General features: G+C 39.1%; 2 protein-coding genes across 9 annotated transcripts; one reads left to right on the plus strand and one right to left on the minus strand.

Annotated features, from left to right (window-relative positions):
- Positions 1 to 574: 574 nt before the first annotated feature.
- Positions 575 to 17,370, minus strand: znf532 (zinc finger protein 532). Of its 7 annotated transcripts, XM_079586303.1 has the most exons (12): positions 16,983 to 17,343; positions 16,682 to 16,739; positions 14,069 to 14,325; positions 11,673 to 11,871; positions 9,576 to 11,547; positions 7,534 to 7,715; positions 5,503 to 5,679; positions 4,258 to 4,420; positions 3,689 to 4,000; positions 3,416 to 3,528; positions 3,114 to 3,255; positions 575 to 1,524 (listed from the first exon to the last, which is right to left on the minus strand). In XM_079586303.1, the coding sequence occupies exons 4-12, from the start codon at positions 11,816 to 11,818 to the stop codon at positions 1,006 to 1,008; spliced, it is 3,726 nt and encodes a 1,241-aa protein (XP_079442429.1). In that variant the 5' UTR covers positions 11,819 to 11,871; positions 14,069 to 14,325; positions 16,682 to 16,739; positions 16,983 to 17,343; the 3' UTR covers positions 575 to 1,005. The 7 variants fall into 7 exon arrangements, with proteins under 7 accessions (XP_079442429.1, XP_079442428.1, XP_079442425.1 ...); XM_079586302.1 differs by lacking the exon at positions 14,069 to 14,325 and having other exon boundaries at positions 16,983 to 17,370; XM_079586299.1 differs by having other exon boundaries at positions 9,576 to 11,871.
- On the plus strand, positions 13,927 to 27,070 carry grp (gastrin-releasing peptide). Of its 2 annotated transcripts, none has more exons than XM_079586305.1 (3): positions 13,927 to 14,059; positions 25,023 to 25,288; positions 25,889 to 27,054. In XM_079586305.1, the coding sequence occupies exons 2-3, from the start codon at positions 25,031 to 25,033 to the stop codon at positions 25,943 to 25,945; spliced, it is 315 nt and encodes a 104-aa protein (XP_079442431.1). In that variant the 5' UTR covers positions 13,927 to 14,059; positions 25,023 to 25,030; the 3' UTR covers positions 25,946 to 27,054. The 2 variants fall into 2 exon arrangements, with proteins under 2 accessions (XP_079442431.1, XP_079442430.1); XM_079586304.1 differs by lacking the exon at positions 13,927 to 14,059 and adding an exon at positions 22,235 to 22,915 and having other exon boundaries at positions 25,889 to 27,070.
- Positions 27,071 to 27,164: the final 94 nt, after the last annotated feature.

Consider the following 27,164-nt stretch of genomic DNA (forward strand, 5'->3'; position numbering starts at 1 on the left):
TTCATTTATACTTTCACACATCTGCAGAGCGAAGTGGCTTTGGATTCAAATGACAAATAAAGGCTTCCCAAATTCCTCAAAATTAAATAGGCATTAATACGAAATATGGTTCTTGATAACAGGCCAAAGCTGACCCACTGTAGTATGTGAATAATACAAAATGCAAATGCAATCAAAAAGAACTCAAAGTTATGATTTGGAACAAGCTGCCTGAGAAGAAATGAAGCGAGGAGAATCGTCCGGGTGTGACGACACCTTTTTTTTTTTATAAGTTAAAAAAGCACATATTGATTCAACACGACCTCTTGGCAGTGGCTGAGATATATAAATTTAAAGAACTTGTTCTTCCGTAGTGCTAAATTATAGTAGCTTTAAATGGACAACTAATTGACAGAACAGAAGCGTTCAAGCTCAATTCCATGACCAATTCTTCAGTCAAATGCCATTTTCGGCTGCTTTAGGAGATGCTTTTCCTGCTTGTGTTGTAAGTCGTGGACTGATTGTCCTTTTGGAGTGCAAAATGTCTCATTGAGAAGTGTAACTGTGACATTCTGTGCACCTTTTTTTTTTTAGCAGCAGCAGTTCGGGAATTAGGACCGAAGGTGCATCCCAAGACTGACACAGCTGTTTTCGAACACTATCTGTTCCCGCGAGAAGACGACGAGAACAGTCTAAAATAGAAAATAAAAAAAAATCTATAAAAAAGGTCTATCCAACACGCATACAAACATCGATCATAAAGTATACAAAATGTGTTCTCATAGATAATTAAATACACATAAATCAGTTTTTAATATATTACACATCTTTAAACACACATTCTGTGTGTATAGATTTATACATTTTGTATATATATGTATATTTATATATATGTATACGTATGCACAACAAATGAGCATACAAGGAGGCCAGAGTGAAGGAATACAACACGTTCTCTATGACAACATACAAACAAAGAATTCCTTGCAAACCATCATCCATCCGCTAGGGGGCACTACCTCGCTCTTACTTCTCAGCTGCGCTCAGCCGTTTGGACTTAATGAAGGCCATTCCGTGTGTCCGCATGTGTGTGTTTAAGGCTCCCTCCGTTTCAAAAGTTTTGGAACATACTTTACATTGAGTATCTGGGATGCCGTCGTTGGCCTCTGGGTTGGGCGTGTTCTCCTGCTGACCGTTGTGGCGTCCCAGTCCTTGGGCTTCCTTCATCTTGTGCACGATGAACAGGTGTCGGGACAGGGAGTGGTGCGAGGTGTAGCACAGGCCGCATTCACGGCACTGGAAGGACGAGACGTCGGTCTTGTGCTGTGGAATGTGCTCGTGGAAACTCACGATGTCCTCGGTGGTGAAGCTACACACGGCGCATTTGTGTGTTTTGAAGACATTGATCTTTAGCTTCTTTAGAGGTTGTGAGGATGAGCTCTTGGACCTCTTGCCAGGAGTCACGGCCCCTCCGGCCTCCTCCACTTCCTCTTCCCTCTCGGCATCCTCATCTTCAGAGTGGTGCTTTCGTTTTGGACTGGGTAACTGAAGATACAAAATAACATCAATGCTTTATATAATGCTAAAATATTTAGAATGAAATTCCAGCTGATGTTAGTTTCATGCAGATGGATGCCATATATATTATATATATAACGTATACACACACACACACTTAAATGTTATCATTTAGCAGACGCTATATATACATATATATATATATTAAATATTCACAATTAAATATACAATTTAGACCTATATCGATAAATAAATGAAAGAATCTAATATACAATATGGTACACTACCAATATATTGTGCATCTCTCATAAAAGACTACGACTTCATAAGGTCATTTACATGTTCATATACACTACAGTTTAAAATATATTTTTTAAAGAAATTAATACTTTTATTTAGCAAGCATGCATTACATTGATCAAAATATTTCATCTTCAAATAAATGCGGTTCTTTTGCACCTTCTATTCATCAAAGAATGTATCATAGTTTCAATAGCTTAAAAAATTAAGCAGCACAAATGTTTTTTAACATTAAAAAATTAAAGATTCTTGAGCAGCAAATCACGTGACTGGAGTAATGATGCTGAAAAATTCAGCTTTGCCATCACAGGAATAGATTACATTTGAAAATATGCAAAAATAGAAAACAGTTCTTTTAAATTGTAATAATATTTCAACATTACTGTTTTTACTGCGTTTTTTATCAAATGCAGCCTAGATGAGCACATTCTTTCGATAACACTACAAAAATCTTAAAGGAGAACTCCGGTCAATTTTAACATTGAGCTCATTTTTTTGTAAATTTGGAGTGCTGTCAATACAGAGAACAATGACAAAAATCGGTCTTGCCTACACCGTGTTATCCTCTTTTTAAAATTTGCACCCTATTGACTTGAATGGGGCAAGTTTTAAACCTGCTTTTAGCCTCTTAACATCCTTGATGTGTCATACAAGTGCCCAGCCATGTTAGATGATTCCTTCAGAGTGAACACGAGTGAATCTGACTGCAGTAGATGTGAAAGATATTAATAAAAATGATGTTATATCAGCCAGCGCTCATACCTGTATTTACTTTCTGTTTTCGGTTGAAGTCCAAAGTAGTCGATTGTCGAGTTCACGCGCGTGATCATAGGTAACTAAACCTATGGGCGTGAACTCGACAATCGACTACTTTGGACTTCGACCGAAAACAGAAAGTAAATACAGGTATTTGCGCTGGCTGATATAACATCATTTTTATTCATATCTTTCACATCTACAGCAGTCAGATTCACTCGTGTTCACTCTGAAGGAATCATCTAATATGGCTGTGCACTTGTATGACACATCAAGGATGATAAGAGAAATAAAAGCAGGTTTAAAACGTGCCCCATTGAAGTTAACAGGGTGCAAATTTTAAAAAGAGGATAATACGGTGTAGGCAACACCGATTTTTGTCGTTGTTCTCTGTATTGACAGCACTCCAAATTTACAAAAAAATTAGCTCAATGTTAAAATTGACCGGAGTTCTCCTTTAATGACTCCAAACTTTTGAGTAGTAGTGTACATCTGTCTACTGCACTTGCAACATTCCCAGACAATACAGATGCAAATGAGCTAGTCTGTGTGTTGGTTACCTGCTCTTTGCCCACGGTGGCCTCTGTGCTGCTGGAATCTGCTGGGAGCTTGGCCTCTGTGTCTTTGATGCCATGCATCAACTGAATGTGTTTCTCTAGCAGCAGTCTTTTGGTGAAAGTGCGACTCGGTTCTGGACAGTGTCTGCGAAAACCCAAGAGAGATCGGTTTGACACAATGTTTGTGATTAGCTTTAGAGTAAAATGAAGTGTTTTAAGCATGAAAAGTGAGGGACCCCTCCAGGCATGAGGGACCTAGAACTGAGTTCACAAGCATGGCTGGCCCAGAAACACATGATACTCACAGACATGAGTAGACCTTCCGTAGGCCCTTGTGTTTGATTCGGTTGTGTCTACATAAACTGTGTGAGGAACTGAAGGACTTTTCACACTGTCGACACGGATGCTTTTTCAGTTGCTGGTGTAGCAGAAAGAAAAAGATTGATCATGATCATGCCTATACACGTGCAATAATGTACATACATTCAATTAAAGCTCATAATGTGTCGTTCCTATAGCCCTGGGTCTCTCTGAGCAGAGTTTGTAATAATTATTAGAGTTGTTTCATTATATTTTACCTTCCCATGCTCTCTTTTCATGTGCGCGATGAAGACTTCTCTCTGTGTAAACAAGCGGTCGCACTCCATGCAAGTCCAGCCAGGGCAGGAGGTGGACGATGGGACTTTTTTGGGAAGTTCTGTCCCATTACTTTTCTTCTTTGTCGAGGATGTTGGCTTCTTCTCTCCCTTTTCGAGGCTGTTGATAGAGCCACTCTCCTTATTGCTGTTGTTGTTATTTAGGCTCATGGAATTAGTAGGTTTGGAGCTGAGAGGGAGATTGATGCCCAGGTTTGGAGGGCCCTCGATGGTCTTTAAGGTGCCATGCAGGGACTTGAAAAAAATACATTTGTAATATTATAATATATATATATTTTTTTTTAATGAATATGAATATTTTTAAATTATAATTGTACATATTAAATATTAAATAATAATGATGAAACATTGTAATGATTTTACATTTAAATGAATTGACATTATTAAAATGTATATATATAAAATAAATATTTTAAATTAAATATTTTTAATGACCTGTTTATTATGGCAAATGACAATTAATATAAAAAAAATAGATTTTACCCCCTTACTTTAATATGATCCAACATGAGCTGCTTTTGGGCGTAGTGCACCGCACAATCTGGACACTTGAAGACAGACACTTTCTGATTAGATATATGCTGGTCAAAGTGCGTGTAGAGCAAAGTCTGCTGGGTAAAAACGGTGTCGCACATGGAACACTTGTAGATCAGCCTGCAAAACAAAACATAATACATTTCCAGTGAAAAAGAGTACTTTCTAAAATATTTGGTTGCCTGTTCCTACTTGTGTAGGCGTGCATTCCTACTTCTCATTACAAGGTTAAATATCTCAGGCCGAACAAAACAAACAACATTCTCTGTCTAAAGCGTAAATGCTGCTGTGTTGAAGGAATTATGCCATGCGGAAACTTGTCAGCTCATTTATGTGTCTGTCATCTGCATTAAACACTCACGTTGTCAATAAACCAGCTGATCATGTTTCCAACATAGATACAGGTAACACAGGAAGTGCAAACAAACCATCTGGCCTTTTCATTAAAAGTGCTGACAGGCCTCTTGGGGAAGGGTGGTCGAGTTCAAAGAGAGGGCACAGTAATTAAAGCCACCGTGCATAATTTCTTTCTGCACCTGAAAAGGTCAGTGGCGTATGGGTTCTAAACGAAGCGATTTGACACACCTATTGAGTTTCTCTCCACTCCACTACTACTAAGAATTACTGCAAGCTTGTTTTGTCAGAATGATGGCAGTGTTTAGTGCATGCGCGCGTTTGCACAATAGGAAAATAACACTGAAGATGGATAGTGTTTTACCTTAGTGAAAAAACAATCCACAAAGCATAAATAATATCCAATAGTATCATCTCCAATAAACAATATTATACAGATCTATGAAATACTTGTTTCTGATTGGTATATTGTAGCACTCTGAGGTCAAATATTTTTGTATAATGACTGCTCAAGTGTATAACAGCCCATTCTCCCAGAAATACATAGCTGTGTGGGTTTCACGTCACAGTGTTTCTTCTCACATAATACAATTACTTCAACTCAAATCAATATTTCATGTCTATTATTTACTAATTTGTCAAGTAATAAATAGAATATAAAATCAGATGACCCATTTGGATTTATTTTGGCATATTGATATTTATTTTCCTTTACGTAACCATGTGGTTTCTCAAAAAAACAGTTACCACCTTCAAAACAATAAGCATGAAAAATAGAAACTGAAAGAAGATATCATGAATCACACACTATTTTATAAATTCTGTAAATTTATAGAGAAATGACTCACTTAGGCTCTCCAATTTTAACTCCTGGATGCTGGGTGTAGGCGTGGGAATGTGTACTAGGGGCCGATTTAAAAGCCATGGGACAGATGGGGCATTTGTAGAAGATTTCACAGTGGGACCCCTGAATGTGTGACTTGAGAGCAGCAACGTCAGCGAAGATGATGCTACAGTGAACACAGCTATGACCAAAGAAGGAAAAAAAAGAAAGTGTTACTCTTGAATATAACCTAACCGTCTTTTTTGTTTCCATAACCGATGCCAGTCACCTTCAATGCGGCATCAATCATGGGTGAATGGCAGAATAATAACAGTGAATAGCTCTGTGATTGCCATTTTAAAAGCATGACGAGCTCTCATTTCATGTTCCACTCAAAACCAATTAAACACTTAGGCAGCTTTTTTATTTTTTATTTCAATACACGTTTTATGCATAAATAGGAGCTTTTAAGTCAACTCAGAAATAAGAATACAATGAGGTCAGTAGGGGTGGATACACTAATCTCAGTGTTGGGGTAGTTACTCAAAAAAAGTAACTAGTTACTAGTTACTAGTTACTTCTGTAAATTGTAATGAGATTACTTTACTAGTTACTGCATTTGAAAAGTAACTTCACTACTTATTACTTTACTTTCCCGTTTCTTAATTTACCGTGTAGATACATGGACAAACATCATAGCCCTATCATCATTTAGCCTGCATGTCCGCATAGTGTTTATAAATGTAGCCGATAAAAATGGCATGTAAAACCATATAAAATAACTATCCCTGTCTGCACAAAGAAATATGCCTCACTGTAAAATCTACAAACAACAGGATTATGTCCGTGGTGGTAGACACATGATCAGGGCTGGACAGAGATAAACATTGTATTTTATTTTGACGGAAACTGCAAAACTGAAACTTTCTTCTCCATCTGTATTTTGACCATAGACCGTATATAAGAGATTTTGACAGATACACTGACACTGCACGCTCGCTCAAAGCCCAAGGGGGGAGGCGTTTAAAGATGTGATTGGGCCAGTCCAGTGTCAATCAAGAAAATAACCAATGGGCCAATCTACGTGTTTCATGGGCCGGTCTGTCAGAAAAAAAACTAATGCTGACTTTTTTTAACCAATGCATTACACCAGCACTTACCCAGCGCCGCCAATTAAGCAAAACAAAACGAATGGGCCGCCGATGTACGAGTTTTATGAGCCGTTAAGACAAACGAACAAAAAAGTTTTAGATGCATCGGATCGGCCCAAAAAGCCGTGAATCTCCCGGTAGTCCCGATGTCCAGTACTTGCCTGCCAGGGCATAGAGTGAATTTCTGGCAAATATTTTTGTCCTTTCGAGCAATAAACTGAAAGTAATGTGAATATCGCCACTGGCCGAAACTCGCGTCTCCGTCTCCATCTCCATTCCTCTCTGTCCTTCGCACCAGCAGCTACGTCACTCAAATCGATCTCTATGGCAACGGTGCCCAGGCAAGCACACACACACAGGCATGCACGCACCACTTCGACAGATCAGAGCTTTACACACATGAAAACACGGCTTGGGTAACGCAGGAAAGCGCGTTCCTATAGTCTAGTAAAGTAGTATAGTTACTGATATTTTTAGTGTAATGCGTTACTTTACTTCGTTACCCAAAAAAGTAATATCGTTACTGTAATCCGTTATTTTGTAACTCGTTACCCCCAACACTGACTAATCTCACAATTTGGTTCAATACACGACATTGAAGTCGTGACTCGATACTCCCATTATACTTTTTTCTTGTGAAAGAATGCATGGTTTATTGCAATACATTTTTTCATACCCTCAATGTATGTTGCTGCATTTTTTAATTGTGATATACTGTATTGTGGCATCATTCATTGCTACACCCCTAGTGGTCTACACAGTTTTGCTGATTTCTGGCTGAGGTTAAAAATCCCCCATTTTGTATTAATTTGCTTTACATCTTTTACATGAAAAATAAAGCCATTTTTAGGAATCATGGAGTTTGTTTTGGCCTTGACAGTTATAGAGAGTAATGCAGTACTAACCGATAGCCCACTCTGCGTGTGTAGTGCAGGCAGTTCTTGGTCACATGGGACTGAAAATGGACAGACCGACAGATAGCTCCACATTCAGGGCAGATATATGGTGACTTGTGCTGATGGATCCGCAGATGGGAAGCAAAGCTACACTGGTTTGGCAGTAGCATTTGGCAAATGGTGCAGGTTTTCTGTTTAAGTTGAAGGAAAAGCACAAGCAAATTGTTAACAAAGTTTTCAAAGGGATAGTTCACCCAGAAATTAAAATTCTGTCATTGATTACCCTCGTGTCGTTTCAAACCCGTAAGACTTTCGTTCATCTTCGGCACACAAATTAAGATCTTTTTGATTAAATCTACGAGCTTTCTGTCCCTCCATAGACAGCAACGCAACTACCTATTGAATTGAGTGGTTTAATCCAAATTTTCTGAAGAGACTCGATCCCTTTATATGATGAACAGGATTTATTTTATTCACATGTAAACATTGATCAGCAAACATAAACTGAAGCTCAACCGAACATGCTTGACATGTGAGAACAAACCTCTTGCAGAAGCTCAAACGTTCTGCACAACCTCATGAACCTCATTGGTTCATGCACGTCAAGCGAACATGCTTGAGCTTCCGTTTACCACAACTGATGTGTGAGTTGATGAATGTTTATATGTGAATAAAAGCCTAAATTCAATCTGTTTATCATATAAAGCGATCGTGTCTCTTCAGAAAATTTTGACTAAACCGCGAAAATTCATATGTATTACTTTTACAATCTCTTTACGAACTCTTTAAATCTTTAAAAAGTGGTAGTTGCATAGCTGTCTATGGAGGGAGAGAAAGCTCTTAGATTTCATTAAAAAGATCTTCATTTGTGTTCTGAAGATGAACTATAGTCTTACGGGATTGGATAGACATGAGGGTGGGTAATTAATGAAGTAATTTATTTTTGGTTTAACTATTCCTTAAAGGATAATTCCGGTATTTAACACCTTGAGTCTATATTGTAGTTTGTTTTGGATGAACAAGAGTGGTGGACAACATTTTTTTGACAATGGTTCCTCTCTCGAGTTTTTGACTATAATAGAATTGGCCATGGACCCATTTAACATTGGAGTCAATGGGCATGTCCGAAAATGTCATTAAAAGAGCCAATAATGTTCGTTTACAAAACTGTTAAACTCACCGAGTGGTTAGTGGTGTTCGTTAATGATTATAAACAATATATCGTCGCAATATATGATTCCAATCCTTTTATTTTGCTATAGTGGAACTATTTTTTCAGACACTTCACAACTGTGTAACTTCCGCTCAATATTTGAATCTGAAGCGTTAGCACACTCCCGACCACTTGATGGCGATAACTGATGTTTATGTCTCGCGGGACACTCACGGTCACAGTCGAGTTCAACTTCATATTACAAGTAACAATTAATGAAGGTTTTGTTTGTTTATTTCGCTTACTCTCCCGGAGCACAGTTGCTCTGCTCGCTAGCCTTATGAGAAACGGAAGCGAGCAAAAAGACTACATCGACCAAATGTAAACAGCCCCCTTTCCGTTTCCGGTAGCGCATTTATATTAACGAGCACTCAGTCCTTCAACAGAATTCAATGGGATTTTACAAAATGACGAATAAAACACGACAGAAACTGTATTTCGCAACACTTTTTGTTTCTGGAACATCCACTAACATCACTAATCACTCGGTGAGTTGCACAGTTTTGAAAACTAATGTTAAAGGTTGTTTTAATGTCATTTTCGGACATGCCCATTGACTCCAATGTTAAATGGGTCCATGGCCAATTCTATTATAGTCAAAAACTCGAGAGAGGAACCATTGTCAAAAAAAAATTTGTCCACCACTCTTGTTCATCCAAAACAAACTACAATATAGACTCAAGGTGTTAAATACCGGAATTATCCTTTAAACACAACTTTTAACTACTTCTATTTAAGAGGAAGTCAGTGTTGTAGTACTCAAGACTGGACTCTACCCTCTTCTGGTCTTGGCCTGGACTCAGACTCAAAACTCTTCACAAATAATACATACACCCACCTGTCCACCTGACTCGGGAGCCTGCTGGTAGTGCATTGCAAGAGATGACTCTTCCTGAAATGTCTCACTACACTCCAAGCACTTCAGATTCGATTTGCAGACCTTGGCGTTGTCCTTATCCAGTGGCATGGCAGCAACAAGCGGGGCTGAAGAGGGTGCGGAGATCACTGTGGTTGGGTTTCCCTTCCCTTGACTTCCCACAATGGAGGATCCAAGATTAGCTGAAGAGGTGGGAGCGGTGGAGGTTATTGATGGCGCTAGGATCATCTGGTCAGCTGGAATTGGCTTCAAGATGAGATGTGAACACTGCATGACAACCCCTTTGTCTTTGTGTCCTCTAGCATGTGACAGAAGGCTGCACTTGTTGTAGAAGACCAGGTTTTTTCCGCAGTGATTGCAAGTGACCTCAATGCGAACACTTCTACGGTCATAATGCTGAGTTAGGCTTTTTTCTAGGGCAAAGGAATCACCGCATTCCAAGCACTTGTAGCCACGGGATGGTAAAGATATACAGGCAGAAGTCGGAGGGCTGAGATTGGGTACATAAACTGGCACAGGGTTAATGCTACTCAAAACCTTATTGAAGGCCTCTACCACTGAGCTCTGGGAGCTAGTTAGGACCTGGACCCGAGACACTTTCTTTTGTGTTTGTTGTGCCAAAATGGCTTGTTTGATGGGTTGTTGAGACTTGGTCAGGACCTGGTGGAGCTCAGCTGCTGATGGATTTTGGGGCAAGAGATTTAAGTTAGTTAGGTGGACTGTCTTTGGCACAAGTTTGGTGTTTGTTAGGCTAGAAGCAGGCACCATGACAGTTTGTTGCTGAATGGCATTAGCAGCTTTGAGGATGGCACTGCTTGCACTCTGAACGGATGCCGCCGGTATGACAGTGGCTTTTACAGTTGTATTGTTGGCAAGTTTCAGATTAATTACTTGGGAGCCTGCCGTCTTGACAGCTGAGACGGGTAAGAAGGCAGTGGCCACGGGTTTGATGGTCATTTGTTTAGTTATCTCAATGGCAGAGCCTCCAGAAGTAGCTACTACTGTGGTTGGCAAAGTTGTTCTGGTGGGAGATGAGAAAACAGTCGAGATTGGAGTGGACAGCAGAGAAGAGACAACATTGGATGAAGAATCAATACCTTTCTTCAAGACGTCAGGATCAAACTCGGGCAGGACTCTGGTAACTGTCCTCTTAATCTGCCCTGATGATGTCTTGATCGTTTTGATGCGGACTTTGGGAATGACTGGTATGGATCCTACTGGAGATGCTGGAGACCCTTTGCTGCTGCTTTCACTGGTAACACTGCAAGGACTCTCGGGTTGTTTTGAGAGCATCTTCTTGCCAAGCTCCAGAGCGGACTCCTGCTCTGGTGATTTCTCTGTAACCTTAGGGATCTCTTTAGCCTCTCTGGGTGAGTCTTGAGGTGTGGCAAGGGATTCTGGAGACATTGCTTCTGTGTAAGCTTTCTTTGCACTGAGTGCTGCAATTGCAGCGATGCAGGATGAGAGCTTTGCAGATGATTTGGACTTGGCTTGGGAGAGGTTGGCCGCACTCAACTCAACGACTGGTTCTCCAGGCTCATTTGCTTCTTGGGATCTGGAGGTTTCTTTAGAGGGCTCCTCAGTTTTTCTTGTTTTTCGAGAGTCATAAAGGTTTGAGTGTTCCACTGTGCCATTAGTGCTACTATTCTCAACTTTCATATGATTGTAGTTGCCATTTGTTCTTGGTCTAGATGGACCATCTGGTTTAGTGAGTTGAGAACGAGGCTCTTTAGCCTTTGTGCTCAGACTGGTTAGAGGGTTCGGTCTAAATGGTAAATTACTTTGTTTGTCGGCAGGGTCATCTACTTCAATCTTGTCGTCGTCATCAAACTCCTCGGCACTAGAGATGGGACTAAACTGGTTGAATGTGGAGATATTTCCTGCCATCCCATGGATTTCACTTTTTTGAAGCTTGTCACTCTCTTTGCTGTATCTATTGTTGGGTGAAACAGGCAAGAAACCGTTGTGCAGTCCATTTTCGACAGTAGGATGAACATCCTTCTCTGAGAGATGTTCAGTGGTATCAAAATTCCGGACGTTCTTAACAATAACACTAACCCCAACATCTGGACCAGAGGAGACATGGGAATCCTCTTCATGGTGGGCATGGTGTTTGAGTTGTCCTTCATGATCATCATGGCCGGACTCAATGGCAGCCTTGGGATCGACCATGTCAGGAATGTCAAAGGCTGCAAGTAGATCATCAAAGTCTGGGGTTTTCATGTCGCCCATGGTCTTAAAAGAATGAGCTAAACACCTTTGAAAAAAAAGGGGAAAGACATTTTATATTACACTCTGTATTACAAATCTAAAAAATTGCCAGTATTCTTGCCTTTAACATTATATTCTTGTGTTGAACTATGCAATATATAAAATGACCACAACCAGTACAAAATGCCTTTTCAAGGTATTAAAACTACTTAAAATATATGCACATTACAATCATTATATTATCATGCTAATACCTGTTGACACCATAAAAAGCAACTCTTACTGAGATACAAATTGAGTTAAATACATGTAAATAAGAAAGGAATTAGGAAATGTGAATTATTTGGACAGGACATTCTGTATAGAAGTTTTAGTCTACCAGTAAATAAAACAATATATAAAGGTGCTGAAAAATATTAAGAAAGCCCCAAATACAACATGTAAAACAATCTAAACATAAAAAAAACAAAGAAACAGAAAACTGTTTATTAAGCCTAAGCATTTTTTGCAACGGTACTAGTATGCAGGACCAAATCTGCAAAAATAAAAGAGATATTAATGATAAATGAATACATTTGTATAATACAAAAACAACATAATGTAAGAATAACAGTTAGACATTATTAAAGAAATGAATAAATGACTAAAATACATAAATCATAAAATAAGAAATATATAAAATTAAAAAAGAATTAGACCAACCAACATATGAACATCAACATTTTGGCATATTTAAAGTGGTAAGAGAATAATTTAAGGAAAATAAAGCTGTGTTGTGCAAGCAGAGTTACCCCCCCCCCCCCCCCACACACACACACACACACACACACACCCCATTACTCCTGCTACTGCTGCTTTTATTGAAATGGAAGAGAGCACTGCAGCCCTGCCTCCATTACAGCTAATAACATCTGCACGCACAGGGTATGCAGGGCCAAGACGGCCTTCCCCACACACAATGGAGCCAATGTGGTAAGGCATATAAGGAGAGGAGCAGCAAACAAAAGACAGAAAAAGATATAACACAAGGACAAGAGTATTTTAATGAAAGACATTAAGCTGTTAAAGCCAGTATGGGGCCTAAACACATTTACAGCTGAGCAGGCTGATTTCAAATGAGGGTGCCGCTCACAGCAAAACAACTGTGATTCTCGAGTTTCTATCCGAGGCCTTTAAAATCAGGCCACTGTACGACGCAGTAGTCCAATTATTTGAACAATATAGAATACCACACATAATAAAAGTGAACACACAGACACACACACACATGCAAACATATAGAAGTGGAAACATGCAAATGAGCCACTCCTCACCCTCGTTGTTCCGACAACTACAGCAAACAATCTTGTTTTGCTTCCCTTCTTCCTTCCTTCCTTCCTTCCTTCCTCTTACCACCTCCACAACAAAACACCACCACCCTCCTCCTCCTTTCTCCCTGACAGCAGAGGGAAAAAAAAATCCACTTTTTGCACTATGCAGGGCCCATCAAGACACGATCCACCAGGAGGGACACGGGACGGCACGCCAAAGACCATTCTGGATGGTGACCACTATGAATAATCGCACATAGTGACCCACGGTCACCATATCTGCTCAGTTCTCATGGCTGCCTCCCGACCCTGACGTGCATAACCGTCTCAAGGTGTGTAAAGACTGTCTTTCTAACATCCCTGCTCGGGGCTGTATCACTCCTGAAGACCCCTTTGCCATTTTGGCTGCCATGAAGCAGTCGGCTATCTGCCTGTAGCACAGTGACTGTATTGTTTCCTAGCCTCCTCGTCTGCCTCAAACCGGTTTCAGCCGGTTCCGGTCACCCTGCATAATGTGTGTGCTGCAGTGCAGCCACACAGGAGACACAGGAGCTGCCAGTTTCTTCATCAAATCTTCAATATTCCTGCAAAATATTCCTGCTTAGAGTGTGTGTTAATATTATCGGAGAGGTTTGTGTTCAGAATGCGTGTGCAATTCACGTTGCCGAGCTGAATCAAACGCTAGGCCTGAGAAACACACACTATGGAGGACGTTTATGAAAAATACATGCACACCAGAGGCTCAGAGCTGGTTTATATGGATGGACGGATGGATGAGAGAAGGAAAAATTAAAAGCCAAAAAGCAGATGCACATTCCATAGAAAACCACAAGCACTGTGTAAACCAAAGCCACAAGATGAGCACCGTTTCCTGACAGAAGAAAACAAGACACAGAGACAGCAAGTAGAATTTAAACAGGCTCGGTACCTGACCTCTTTTTGATTGTGCCTCTCGCTTTTACCCCATTCTGCAGCACTGGACTGTTTCTACTTCCTTCTCTGCCTCCCCTCTCCCTCTCTCTCTCTCTCCCTCACTCTCTCCATGGTCCCTGTTCCTCTCTTCCAGCCAGTGTCCCTGCTTCCTCCTCTCGTGTTTTCCCCAGAAAACCAGTGAGAAACACGGATCTTTGTCAATTAAAATCAGCTGCTCGTCCCCTAATCCTCCAGCCCTGGGCAACCGTGTCCGGTCTCTGCCAAACGAGAGAGAAAACAAAGGCCGTGACACGTATAAAAACACACACACAGAGAGACACACAAACAGGGAAAAAGTAGGCTCTCGCCCTACCCCGCTTCTCCTCGGCCCTACTACCGGGAATCTTCGTGGAAAGGCTTATGCAAGACGTCAGTCCAGCCAGGCCCCATTCTGTATGAGTGTGATTTTTTTTTCTTCACTATGAGCCTGCTGGTTCCTGTTCTATAGGTCACTCTCTCCTCTGCAGATGCACGGCAGCGCAGGGAGGAAGGGGGCAGTGTTCTGACAAGCAACCCTGGCCTTTTGTCTTTGCGTGCACTCGTGGGGGGGAGGGGGATGCGGGATGAGACTCTGGCTCAAGACTGCAACCAGCTGCTTCAGCCAAAGAAGACAACCAGATTTGAGGAGAAAGACAGAGTGACGAGAGAAATATGCAGTGGAGAGGTGGGGAAATAATGAGGGAATATGAGACAGGACTGGAAGGAGGGGTGTAAGGGGAGAAGGGAAGCTCTTCTGGAGTGACGTTTGCTGAGAGAACAAAGGCCCATGATGGCGTTGGCTAGATTGAAGACAGAATGCAGTCGAATCATGCATGCGTGTTGTTTTTTCATGCATGTGTGTGTATACAGAAACATTCGATCCCATTAGCTCAGGCATATTTGAAGAATCACAAAAAAAATTATGATGAAATTAAGAATTTAAAAAATAACCTCTTTAGTGACATGATCTACAATAATCATTCAATGGTTGTGGATGTTTTCTTAATTTATTATGACCCTGTGGCACTAGCAGAAAATACTAAAGTCAACACCAACCAGATGCTGTTACCAACACTAGCCCATGAACTTATGAACTCATGAGTCACAAAGCAAACTCCGTTTTGTTATTTTTCTTTAAAGTCAACATGAGTTTCCATTTGCAACCTATTGCACTTCCCTAATCTAATATCCATGTAAAACAATATTCATTTAGATTTCATTCATTCATACGTACCAGTATGCAGTCGAACCAAATGTGAGTTTACAAAAACACAATGCCACAAAATAGTTTAATAATACAAAATGTTTGGCTATCGGTTAGCATTATCCAATAGGGTTGCACGGCCTATGTGATGACATCGGTAGTAAAGTCATTTCACAGGATAAGCAAGTTACATTTAGATTTAAAGGTGCAGTGTGTTCATTTTAGCGGCATCTGGTGGTGAGGTTATGAACTGCAACCAACAGAAGTTACGGTGGCCGACAGGAAGAGACGTCGTCGTCTGAGACAGCAGAGAGTAGCCAGTTAAGCAATGAGTAAAACTATGTTATTGCAAATATTATTGTTACTTGTTCATCATTGTGTCAGTGTTTTATTCGCTGACTTTAGCTAGCTTCTTTGCACGAAGAACAACATAGTGGCGAAACTCGCGCTCTGTAGTAGTTTGTCCGTTTAGGGCTACTGTAGAAACATGTTGGCACAAAATGGCGACTTAACGTGTAAGGTGACCCGCGGTGTATGTAGATAGAAATGGCTCGTTCTAAGGTAATAAAAACATAACGGTTCATTATGCAAGGTCTTTATACACCACTCAAAACATAGTTATGTATATGATATGCACCGATTACAATTTCCGATTTTTCATTGAGTTTGACCTGACGATACCGATTTTAGCCGATTCCGACAAGTTTAAATGGGTACATTTTCTATAAATATTTTGAATCCTCATTTTCTTTTCTGACATAGCCTACTCCAGTTCTTGTTAAAACACACAGTAGCACTTTTTGTGTGAAATCATATTTATTTTGTCCTTCAAAAGTGTGCTTTCACTTTAATTGAGCGTGAGGACGGTGTGAAACGGCCGTAATTCACGAGGTTTCCTACATGTGCGTTCCGTGTGCACGTGTGATGCTAATGTTGCGCGATGTTAATCATGCGGCGACCGAGTGCATTTGACCGGCATAAAATCGCGGCCGATCACGTGAAAATCGGCCAATTCCGGTCACCAGCCGATCAATCGGTGCAACTCTATTCTTTTTAAAGCTTTGTACGGCCTAAGTGATGACATCAGCAGTGAAATCGTTTCACAGGATGAGCAAGTTACATCATTTCGATTAAATATTAGATATAAAATCAATTAAATATATTTAATTTATATAAGTATATTAATACATTTTTATTAAATATAGGCATTTTCTCAAAGGATCATTACCAATAAAGTAAATGGGGTCCATTTTGATTTAGTGTTGACTTTAAATAAAAATGGAGATATTTATACTGTAATGGAATATTTAAAAAATAATAGTCAAACAAAAATGATGATCATTTCTTGTGTTATATAAAGAAAACATTGGTGGTTGTTCGTTGTGGCCTACCAGAGGAATCTTTAGCCCTGGACCCTGAATCATTTACAGGGACGTTCACTGATGATTTCTGGAATGAGAAGAATATGAATGCATGTAGCTATTGCATAAAAAATAAAACAGATTCAAAGTCCAGCAAATGAAAATCCTCCAGTCATACCAGAAAACCATGACGGCAGCAATGCTATGGTAAATAAATGCATGTAATGTATACTCTCCACACTATACCCCATTATCTGCAACCCTCTCGGCCTTCCACAATGACAGCTTTCAGAAGTATCAATGAAAGAGCAAAGAACAGATGCTGACCTACCTGTGAGTTTTTGTAAGAAAGAGCTTTGTCTCAATTAAAAGCTTGCATGTGAGAGCTCTTCTTCTCAGCAGGGCAGCAAAGGCAAATATCAAAAGCAAGAAGGCCAGCCATGGTTCTTGCTGTTGCACCACCAAATTCAGCTATGCACAGCACAACCTAGAATGACAGACATCATCAGTATGCATGAAAGAGGGACTCAGGAATACATTGCAGTGCTGTCAAAAAGCATTGCAAAACGTTGCTCGTGGGTGCAAGAAGCACTCATGACAGCACTGCTCTAAAATGATCGAGAATGCATGGCTTTCCCCCAGCCTAATACAGCAGTAACATGGAGAGGTTGCTGCCCACCCCCCCGAGATGTAAGCGCAGTCACATGACCGCCTGTGTCCTATTGATTCCTCAAATCGTGTAATAATACTGCCAGCTGCAACATTGAACATTTGAGTTGCAGAACGTACTATACCACTACGAATATCTCGCCCACCGCGGAGTATTTATTCGCTCTTTTTAACGAAAAAAATGGGAAGAATTTTTTTTTATTGGGAAGTGTTCTCTCAAAGCTTGCCCATATTGCTGCGCGTTTCTAAAAGGTTTCGGTATGGAACGAACAATTGCGTTATATAATATTGTTTTTTGTACTTCACACTGCTTTAATATAGTGAGCTGAGGCTGAGCTTTTTTTGTGACCGTCAATCCCACAAGCCCTTGCGATTTTCACAGCGGCACGATTCAACAAATCGGCTCTTTTGAACAGATCATTTCCAAAAATGATTCAGGGAATCTTTTACGTCATGACGCAATTGCGTCATATACGTAGTTCCGGCCAGAGCCGTCGTAGGCAGCATAACGTTATGCTCCTCTAACCATAGACAGTTTACTAGTAGTACCCCAGAGTGCAGTCTGGACGATGGGGCGGGGCGACACTTTGGGGCGGGGTTACACGTGTCGCTCCGCCCACCCCCAATTTAATTGGCTTATTATACAGCAATCTTATTGGCCCAGATGATTCAAGCCTGAGCATGCGCATTCTTTATGTACTATTTTTGTGAATGATTTGTCCATATTAACGAAATATTAAATGCTAACTCTAATCGTATATCATCGGTTTACCATGGTCATTTTAGTTAAGATCTATTGGCTAATGTTTTATTGTTAAGACACAGAATAGACAAAGTTATTGTTTAAAAACGAACGCTTGGTGACAGCACCTCGATCAGCTGTTTTCATATTTCCATCAGGTCGGTCGGTGGATCATCTCAAACTCGGGATTTTACGCAAATTATGATAAATCGCTGTATTAAAGGAAAGACATCGGACAAACCCGAACGCAAGCAGCTGATTTTAAATGTTATATTTTTTTATTTTTTTATTTAAAGCGCGACCGTTTTTTGTTGATTTTTTTAAACGAGATTTGTTCTCCAATGCTTGCATTTTTTGGCACAAAGTGCAAATAAAATGTTTAATGGCAAACTCATATTGTTGTTTACCTGTTAAAAATAGGTTCAAATATTAACACTGGCAAAGGCTACAGCTGCAGCCTAACTATTAAAAAAATCACCGCTGTAAATCTGGGCATTGCCTATAGCCTAACAGCCTAAATAGTAATAAATAAGTAAATAGTTACTTATTTATACTTAAATTGAGCACATAAAAAATAATATTTGCTATAGAGCGACATATTAGCCTAATATCTGTATTAGTATTTTTTTTTTCCACTTTTCAGCACTGCAGGTTTTTAAATTCCCATTGTACGCAAAAAAAAAAAAAAAAAAAAAAAAAAAAAAATGTCCAGGGCTTGTATTATTTGGTAGCCTATTATTGTCTTATTTGTCACTTTCGGAACTGTGTCTTACTGAAATACAGTGAATTATCATTATGTAGTGTAAAACCCCGAGTTTATTTTATTCACCAATCCTAATGGAAAAATTAAGCATAAATGAATGATGTAAAATGACGCAGCCCTGCATGACATTCGGAAAACATTACTATCAGCTTAATAGGCGATCTCTCCTTGCAATGCTAGTAATTTAATGCAGTCATGATCATTGCTCACTTAAAGTGCCATTGACTTATCTGCTGGGTAAATTAATAAATATAATTTAGCTAAATCTAAAACATCGTATGATTTATATCAGCAACATATTTCTTTATATCGCCCAGCTCTAAAACGACTCAATATACCTAAAGCTTATATAGGCCTATATTACTTTTTGAAAAACTGCTATAAAACGATGTGAATTGAGCGCTATACAAAATGTTTTGACTTGACTTGACTTCACTTGATAATGATATAGACCTAGGCTATCGTGGCCACGAATGAAGAATTCGTTCCCCAGATTTAGCAGGGCTATATTACACGGCGGTTTGCCTTGAAAGGATTGTTTGTTGTACAGTAACTTCATTTAACTTATTAAGTCGTATTAACTGTAACTCGTAGCCTAATAAGTTAATAAAAACATTATTTCATTGATCGTTACTGAAATCGCCATGCGTAGTAGCCTACGGCCAAACTGCGTAGAAGATCATTCATAAACTCGTACATAAAGGAATGCGCATGCTCATGCCTACTCCAATAAGATTGCTGTATTATAAACCAATGAAATTATTGGTGGGCGGAGCGACACGTGTAGCCCCGCCCCAAAGTGTCGCCCCGCCCCTTCGTCCAGACTGCACTCTGGGGTTACTCGTTTACTAGGCTACGTTTTTTAGAAAGTGTTATTGTATGTGTCCTGGTGTCGTTGTTGCAGCCTTGATTCAGATTCATAAGTATTTATTTTAGAACTTAGATATTCACGGAAGGCAACACTACCAAGCTGAAATAACCTATTTCCTAATCTTTTTTGGAACTTTTATGGTGTTTGGCAAAAAGTAATTTTTCGCTAAATCCGGATCCCTTTTGAATGCGTGACTTGAGGTTTTGTTTTTAGGAGCTGACTCGATAAATTCTCGGACCTCTGGTTCGTGAATCATTCATTTAGTCGATTCAGTCCCTATGGTAACTTTAGTCCGAAGAAAGATCATAGACAGAGATCGGTTATTGTGAACCGGTTCAACCTTAACGGCTCTGTGTTCAACTAACGGTAATTCATTGAAAAGATCCGACTCACAAGAACAATTCATTTACCGCACTTGAATAAAGAAACACGGTTGATTAATGATCTGAGATCATAATCGAAACAAGACCATGCCTATATATGCAGTGTTGGGTGTAACGTTAACTAATTACTAAGCCTACCCTTCATTTTTCTGTAATTTAATTACAGGTAAGTTAGGCCTATAGGCTACTTCTGACCAATCTGATATCATGGCAAGTCGTATGCATTTTATGAGGTGGCTAAATCTAACGTATCACTTGTACACATTCGTACGAATTAGCCACCTTGTAAAATAAGCAGGCCTATGAGATCAAACTAACTAGAACAATTCTATATAAAACAATAGTGCGTTTAACATTTAAAATGTATTGTCTGATGTTAAAACGTATGTTTATTATGTAACCTTCTCCCTTTAAATTGTTTGTTCAGTTTCAAATTCATGCAATTTTATAGTATTTATTTGAAAGAATTAAAACAGTTTTCATGTCTATCATTATATTCAGCTGGTTGAGATTTATAAAGTAATTAATTAAAAGTAATTAAATACTTTTTAGAGAGAGTTATTAGTACAGTAATCTAATTACACCGTTGAAGAGGTAATTAGTAACTAATAATTAATACAATTTTAGAGTAACTTACCCAACACTGTATATAGTGATTGTGTATAGCACGTTTGTGGACACAATCATGCAGAAAAAACACAAACAGAATGGTGAATCCAGGGACACTTAACCTGGATGTCTTAGAGTTGTGTTGACATAATTTCATTTCTGACCTTTTCATCTTTAATCGGATCTGAAAAAGTTAGCCTACTTAGTTTGCTTATAGGCCTGAGGCAATTACTCTTAGTCAAGTAATATCTTGATTAATAATTGTGATTTTAAATGCAGTCTACATAGGCCTACAGCAATTTGCAATATAATCAGCTGTGACTCGGCTTTTATTATTATCGGTGTTTATTATTATTATTAGGCCTATTCCATAAGTCCCGGAAGTTTTTGTCCTTGTAAACTAACGTCCTCTCATCAACAGAAAGCCATACTAGTAATGTGGTTGGTAACCATCAAATGAAACCAAATAGTTCCATCTAGTGGTGTAAGTGATGCTGTGTTTATTTGCATGAATTACGTTCCACTCCACTAGGTCTAGTTTGCCTATTATTTATATCTTGCAAATATTTTAGTTCATTAAGAAAATAAAAACATTTAACCCAACATACTTTGATTTGCAAGATTTTTCAAATTATTAATTCCACTCACTTCTACCTAACATTTCTCTTTTGACATTCAACTTCATTTCATGAATTAGCCATACGTGACGTAAACGACAGCACCTTGCTTTTTGCTGGACTGTTTACACAAATGACAGTGCCTTTGAGGTCTTATCCATACTTTTAGGATTTGCTATCTGGGTCACACTATCCTGAAATATTATATCTACATCCCTCAATATTATCCCAATATGATAACTCACAGAAAAGCACACATTGCCTCATTTGCAGGGACGCATTGTTCACTTGTTGGTTTTTCCATCTGTTCTTTCTGATTTACAGAACAATAGCTACAGGTTTGTAGGGGGTTACCAGGGATGTCTCCTTCAGTGACTTTGAATGCAGCCATGAACAGTGTTTGTTTTCTGGGTGAGAGATGTGAAATTAACAGCAGATATCATTGAAAAGTGCCAAGTAATTCCATCCCGCTTACTGTCCTAAAAATAAATAATCGTAATTATTCTCCCATACATCTGCACCAAGCACTTTACATTGATGGACAGGGTTGTATGTACCTTCTTCGCTGTGGTATTTAAGCTTTTAGGTAGTTTTAAGCTTTCACTTCATCCACTAGGCTATAATGCCTTTTTTTTTTTTTTTTTTTTTTTACAGTAGGCTAGCTGTTTGCAATATATGAACTCCGTACTTTGTATGCCACTAAATGGGGGTTTGCAGTACAAAAAAAAAACATAAACACACACACACACACTCTCAAGAAGAAGATGACGTGGAGAAATATATGTTGATCTTTCATTGATTTCATATTTCGTTGGTCTTAAATCCATCTGTATAAACTTGTTTGTAACTGGATATCTGTTGACAGCTTTAGGCTGCAGTGTCCATTACCAGGAACTTCATTATTTATTTATTTAAAAAAATATATACACGGCCCTTATCTTGACTGTTGCTGGTTTTACAGGAGTTTTAGGCACTATTTAGCAGGTCAGAATCATTTGTATTACCATTTTCCTAAAGCAACTGCAGGAGAAAACAATAAGGAGCCATTTACAAGTTATTTTTACCCCACATCTAATGAAATACCGATGACACTTCACATTTAATCTGTCTTGGGGAGCATAATAGCCCGTGGCTGAGATAATGACAGGTTAGCTCAACATGACATTCTGTTTTTTTAATTATTTTTTTTAAATATCAAGTAGCCTAAGCCACCAAGATACTGACGCAGAACCCCTGGGAGGGGGCATTCAACTTTCAGCGTATACACGTACCATCCAGACATTGGCACGACAATTTCTCTCTATAGCGCAGGAAATTATCGCGTCATTTTCTTTCACTTTCTAAGTGGTCGTCGTCACGGGAGTATATAAATGAACTGATTATCTAAATGCACCATTACAGGGGCCTCTAGCAATAACTGTACGAGCAGTTACAGCAGGACTGATCAAGGAAGGTGAAGGGACTTGAGTCTTATATGGGCGTTATGTGCCTCGTATGGAGATGCAGATTAGTGGTGTCCATGATTCTGGTTGTTGTACTCTGTGGTGTGTATGCATCAGACGCACAACCCATTGGAAAAGTTTATCCTCGCGGAAATCACTGGGCTGTTGGTGAGTGAAAGTCTTATTTTTTATTTTCCCAAACCAAAAACAACAATAGCCTATAAGTTTGTGGGTCATATGTAGCTATTTATAGCCTACTCGGATTTGGAGCCGAGTAAATGCATTTAAATTGATGTTACATTACATAACGCAGTAGTTATTCTGCATATTTTAAAAATCCAAAACAAGCTACTCTACATTTACATTTGTTACTTTTTTAAATAGAACATTCGATTAAATGCTTATAGTACTGAAATACTGTTGTTGAGAATTGAAGTCAAAGTCTTATTTGTCAAATGAGCAATATAGCTACTTGATGAAAAATAAGTGTAGCCTATTTTTTTAAGTAGTAAGATGTGTACAACAGACTGTAATAAAATATAAGCTATTAAATTAAAACATAAAATTCAATACAATTTTAAAATATCAACTCTAAAGTGGAATAAATAAATTATAATAAGTCTTTTTTTTAGAAACAAATATGCTGATCTAGAAGACCTATGATGTAACCTCTAGAGCTTTTGATCTCCAAAAACAAACAAACATAATATGCAAAAATGATTCTGGATAAAAAGATGTGTTGCTGATGGAGCTGCATGCATGCAAACCATTGAAAAACTGAAGAAATGCTTTAAGAGTTTACAGTAAATGAAATCAATACCACTATAGGCAATGATAACAATATAAACCACTTGATTAAACATACCAGTGGTAGTTTATTAAGTGCATGTATTATGTATATCTGGAGTGATTGCAAAACGCTCAAGTGTCACTTAAGCTTTGAGACTGATGAGTGAAAGTGGATCCATGGGGTGTAAAGAGCAGACTAACAGCTGTATCTTAATTGGATGAAAATAGGAGGTGTGCAACTGGCTTTTTGTATGTTTGTGTGATGAATTTGTTTAAAAAATAGAGAGATAAGCAGGTATAATGTGATATGCTCTTTTGATTCTGTTTTTGAGTCTGAATTCATTCGGTTGAGATGTGTATTCTGTGCTATTGAACTTGTGTTGTATTCAACAATTTCTCATGAAGTCTATTGGCTCAAATAAAATTTTGTTTGCACATTTATACCAGACTAGATTCAATATGTGTGTTTTTAAGGTATACATAATCTGGATTGTTGTGCTTTTTGCTTGTGTAATGGAGGCCATCTAGTAGCTGTGTGTGTAAACCTCACTCCCCCGGCCTCAGGAGGCGCACTAGCGACTGACACCAGAGGCTGCGGTTTTTAGTGTCCTTGTTAGTGCGCCCGCCTCCTATGATGGTGACTCTGGTTTGAATCCCGCTCTGACCTGTAAGAGTAGGACCAGTCACATTGGTGCCGTGACCCGGATGGGAGTGCGGTTTAGGGGGGTGAGTGTAACAGAGGCCAGTTAGTAAAAGAGCTGTTCAAGTAAAACTCGCTTCCCGGCCTCAAGAAGCACACTAGTGACTGACTCTAGAGGCTGCGGTTTTTAGTGTCCTTGTTAGTGCGCCCGCCACCTAAGATGGTGACTCTGGTTTGAATCCTGTTCTGAGCTGTAAGAGCTCAGCCAGTCACCAGTCAACCAGTCACATTGGTGCCGTGACCCGGATGGGAGTGCGGTTTAGGGGGGTGAGTGTAACAGAGGCCAGTTAGTAAAAGAGCTTTTCAAGTAAAAATCGCTTCCCCGCCTCAAGAAGCACACTAGCGACTGGCTCTAGAGGCTGTGGTTTTTAGTGTCCTTGTTAGTGCGCCCGCCTCCTATGATGGTGACTCTGATTTGAATCCTGTTCTGAGCTGTAAGAGTAGGACCAGTCAAATTGGTGCCGTGACCCGGGTGGGAGTGAGTTTTAGGGGGGTAAGTGTAACAGAGGCCAGCTAGTAAAAGAGCTGTTCAAGTATATCTCACTCCCCATGGCCTCAAGAAGCACACTAGCAATTGATGCTGGCTGCAGTCTTTAATGTCCTTGTTAGCGCGCCCACCTCCCACGCATGTGACACTGGTTCCAATCCTGCTCAGAGGAATAGGACCAGTCACACTTGCAACCACATGAAATCCATATGCGTTTAGTCATATTTATATTAAGAGCATGAATCTTTGACTTAAAATCAGTGCAACAATCAGCCTATAATGACCTATATTTGTTTTAGGGCACTTAATGGGCAAGAAAAGCACAGATGAGCAGGTCAGACCTGAGGAATCAGAAGGTGATAAGACCTTTATGACGACTCCAGACCAGGATCTGCTGTTGGAAAGATTCAACAAACATCTGCCTCCACTCCTGTATGCGCTCATGAGAGGACGGATAGGAGCGGAGAGCACAGAGGAGATCGACGCTCTGAAACTGCTCCAGCGCATGCTGACCAAGAGACGTCAGTGGGAGGAAGATCACGAGAGAGACAGACAAGTCAAACTGGTGAGAACATAGGAACTAAATCCTTAACAAGATCAGTGTGTTCATGCATAAATGCGTGCAAAACAAGGGTGGTTCTGATCTAATAGTGTTATTTTTAAACACATAATTGGTATGCAATAATGAACAAAAAATATTATTAACCTGTTAACTCTCATGCATAGAAATGGTTTTCACAGCATGAATTTCGAGCGTTTAAGCTTTCGATTGATTAATTTATGTTGATTACTAAAATATTGAAATATCTGATAGGATAAGAAAGCAGTAAAAAAGTGTCCCGCTACCAGGACGACACTGACAATTAACAGGCTAGAGGTTTTTTTTTGGCAAAATAATGATGATCAGTGTTGGATTTAATGCATTTCTAAGTAATTTATTACTGTAATTTAATTGGTTACTTCTGATGTAAATGCATTAAATATTGAACAGATTATAGAACAATAGTGGATTTAACAACAAAATTTACGTCTAATGTTGAAAAAAAATGCAATAGAGTATAATTAGTACAGTAGTCTAATTGAAGATGTAATTAGTAGGTAGTAATGAATTACTTTTTTAAAATCTTTTGTTTCTTTTTCTTTTCTTCCTGTATTTCACATACAGGTTGAGGACTTCTTGTTAAAGGCTTTGAGAATGCAGGATGAAAGGACTGTGGTTTGAAGTTCACTTGACTTGTTCACTTCACAACTGACTCTGTCAAATCACTTTATTCCACAACATATAAATAAGCATGTTATATTTTTGTATGTCACTATCTCAATGAAATACACTGACTAAACTGAGTGTCATCGTTCTGTATATTTTATGCTATTAATTAAATTAATTCATCTTCTTGGTAACTGACACCATATAGTAAGCATTGTAGTCATAGTTATAACATATAATCAATTTGAACTTGTTGGGCTATCTGCGGTTTATAAAAATGACAGTGTGCTATATAAATATGATACATTGCTTTCCATGCATTATGATTAAACAGTAAATGTACTAAGCTGAATGCGCTAGTATGTGTCACAGAAGAGTAAAAAAACCCGAATCACTCATTCTGAAAGTAAATGTATTATTGGTTATGATTGATCTATTGAGGTGACTGGCCATAAACCGCCTATTAGTCAAGCAGTGACTTCACAGACGCAGGCAGGTGACGGGAAAGCTCTTCACCGCACACTAATGACCGTCTGAATAACTGAATCATAACCTCTGCATTGTCTGTGAGAACTGGCAGGAAATTGTTGATGGTCTGTCTCGCCCGCTCTCAGCTGTCTGTGCGCAATAATGGCTCCAATTATTCACACCGGTGTTTCTAACAATGAAAAATGTCAATTGGAGCCACTTTCATTTGGTTAAGTTCATCTAGTTCACTGGGATGTGTGCTTTTCTCATTTGTCACAGATGAACGGCCACTAATAGAAATTCAGCATCAATCAGAATCTAATGCATCATTGATAAAGTTACTGCAAAAATGCCAAATGTTAGATTTGGTGATGATAGTCCTGATGTGTGTTCATGCAGATGCACATGGGGTTGGGTGTCATGAATATGTTAATGCAAACAACTATATTGACTCATTTTGCTTAACTATAGGATATACAGTCGTGCTCAAAATTAATGGCACCCCTGGTAAATTTGATCAAAACTGGCTGTAAAAAATAAATCTGCATCGTTTTGATCTTTCATTAAAAAAATTGCCAAAAATCTAACCTTTCATTGAAGTAAAATAATTGAAAGTGGGGGGAGGGGATCACATTATCAAATAAATGTTTTTCTCCAAAACAAGTTGGCCACAATTATTGTACCCTTTTATTAGATACTTTTTGCAATCTCCTTTTGACAGCTCGGAGTCTTCTCCTATAATGCCTGATGAGTTTGGAGAACAACT

This window comes from Phoxinus phoxinus (assembly GCF_949152265.1).
Source record: "Phoxinus phoxinus genome assembly, chromosome: 17".
Classification (NCBI taxonomy): domain Eukaryota; kingdom Metazoa; phylum Chordata; class Actinopteri; order Cypriniformes; family Leuciscidae; genus Phoxinus; species Phoxinus phoxinus.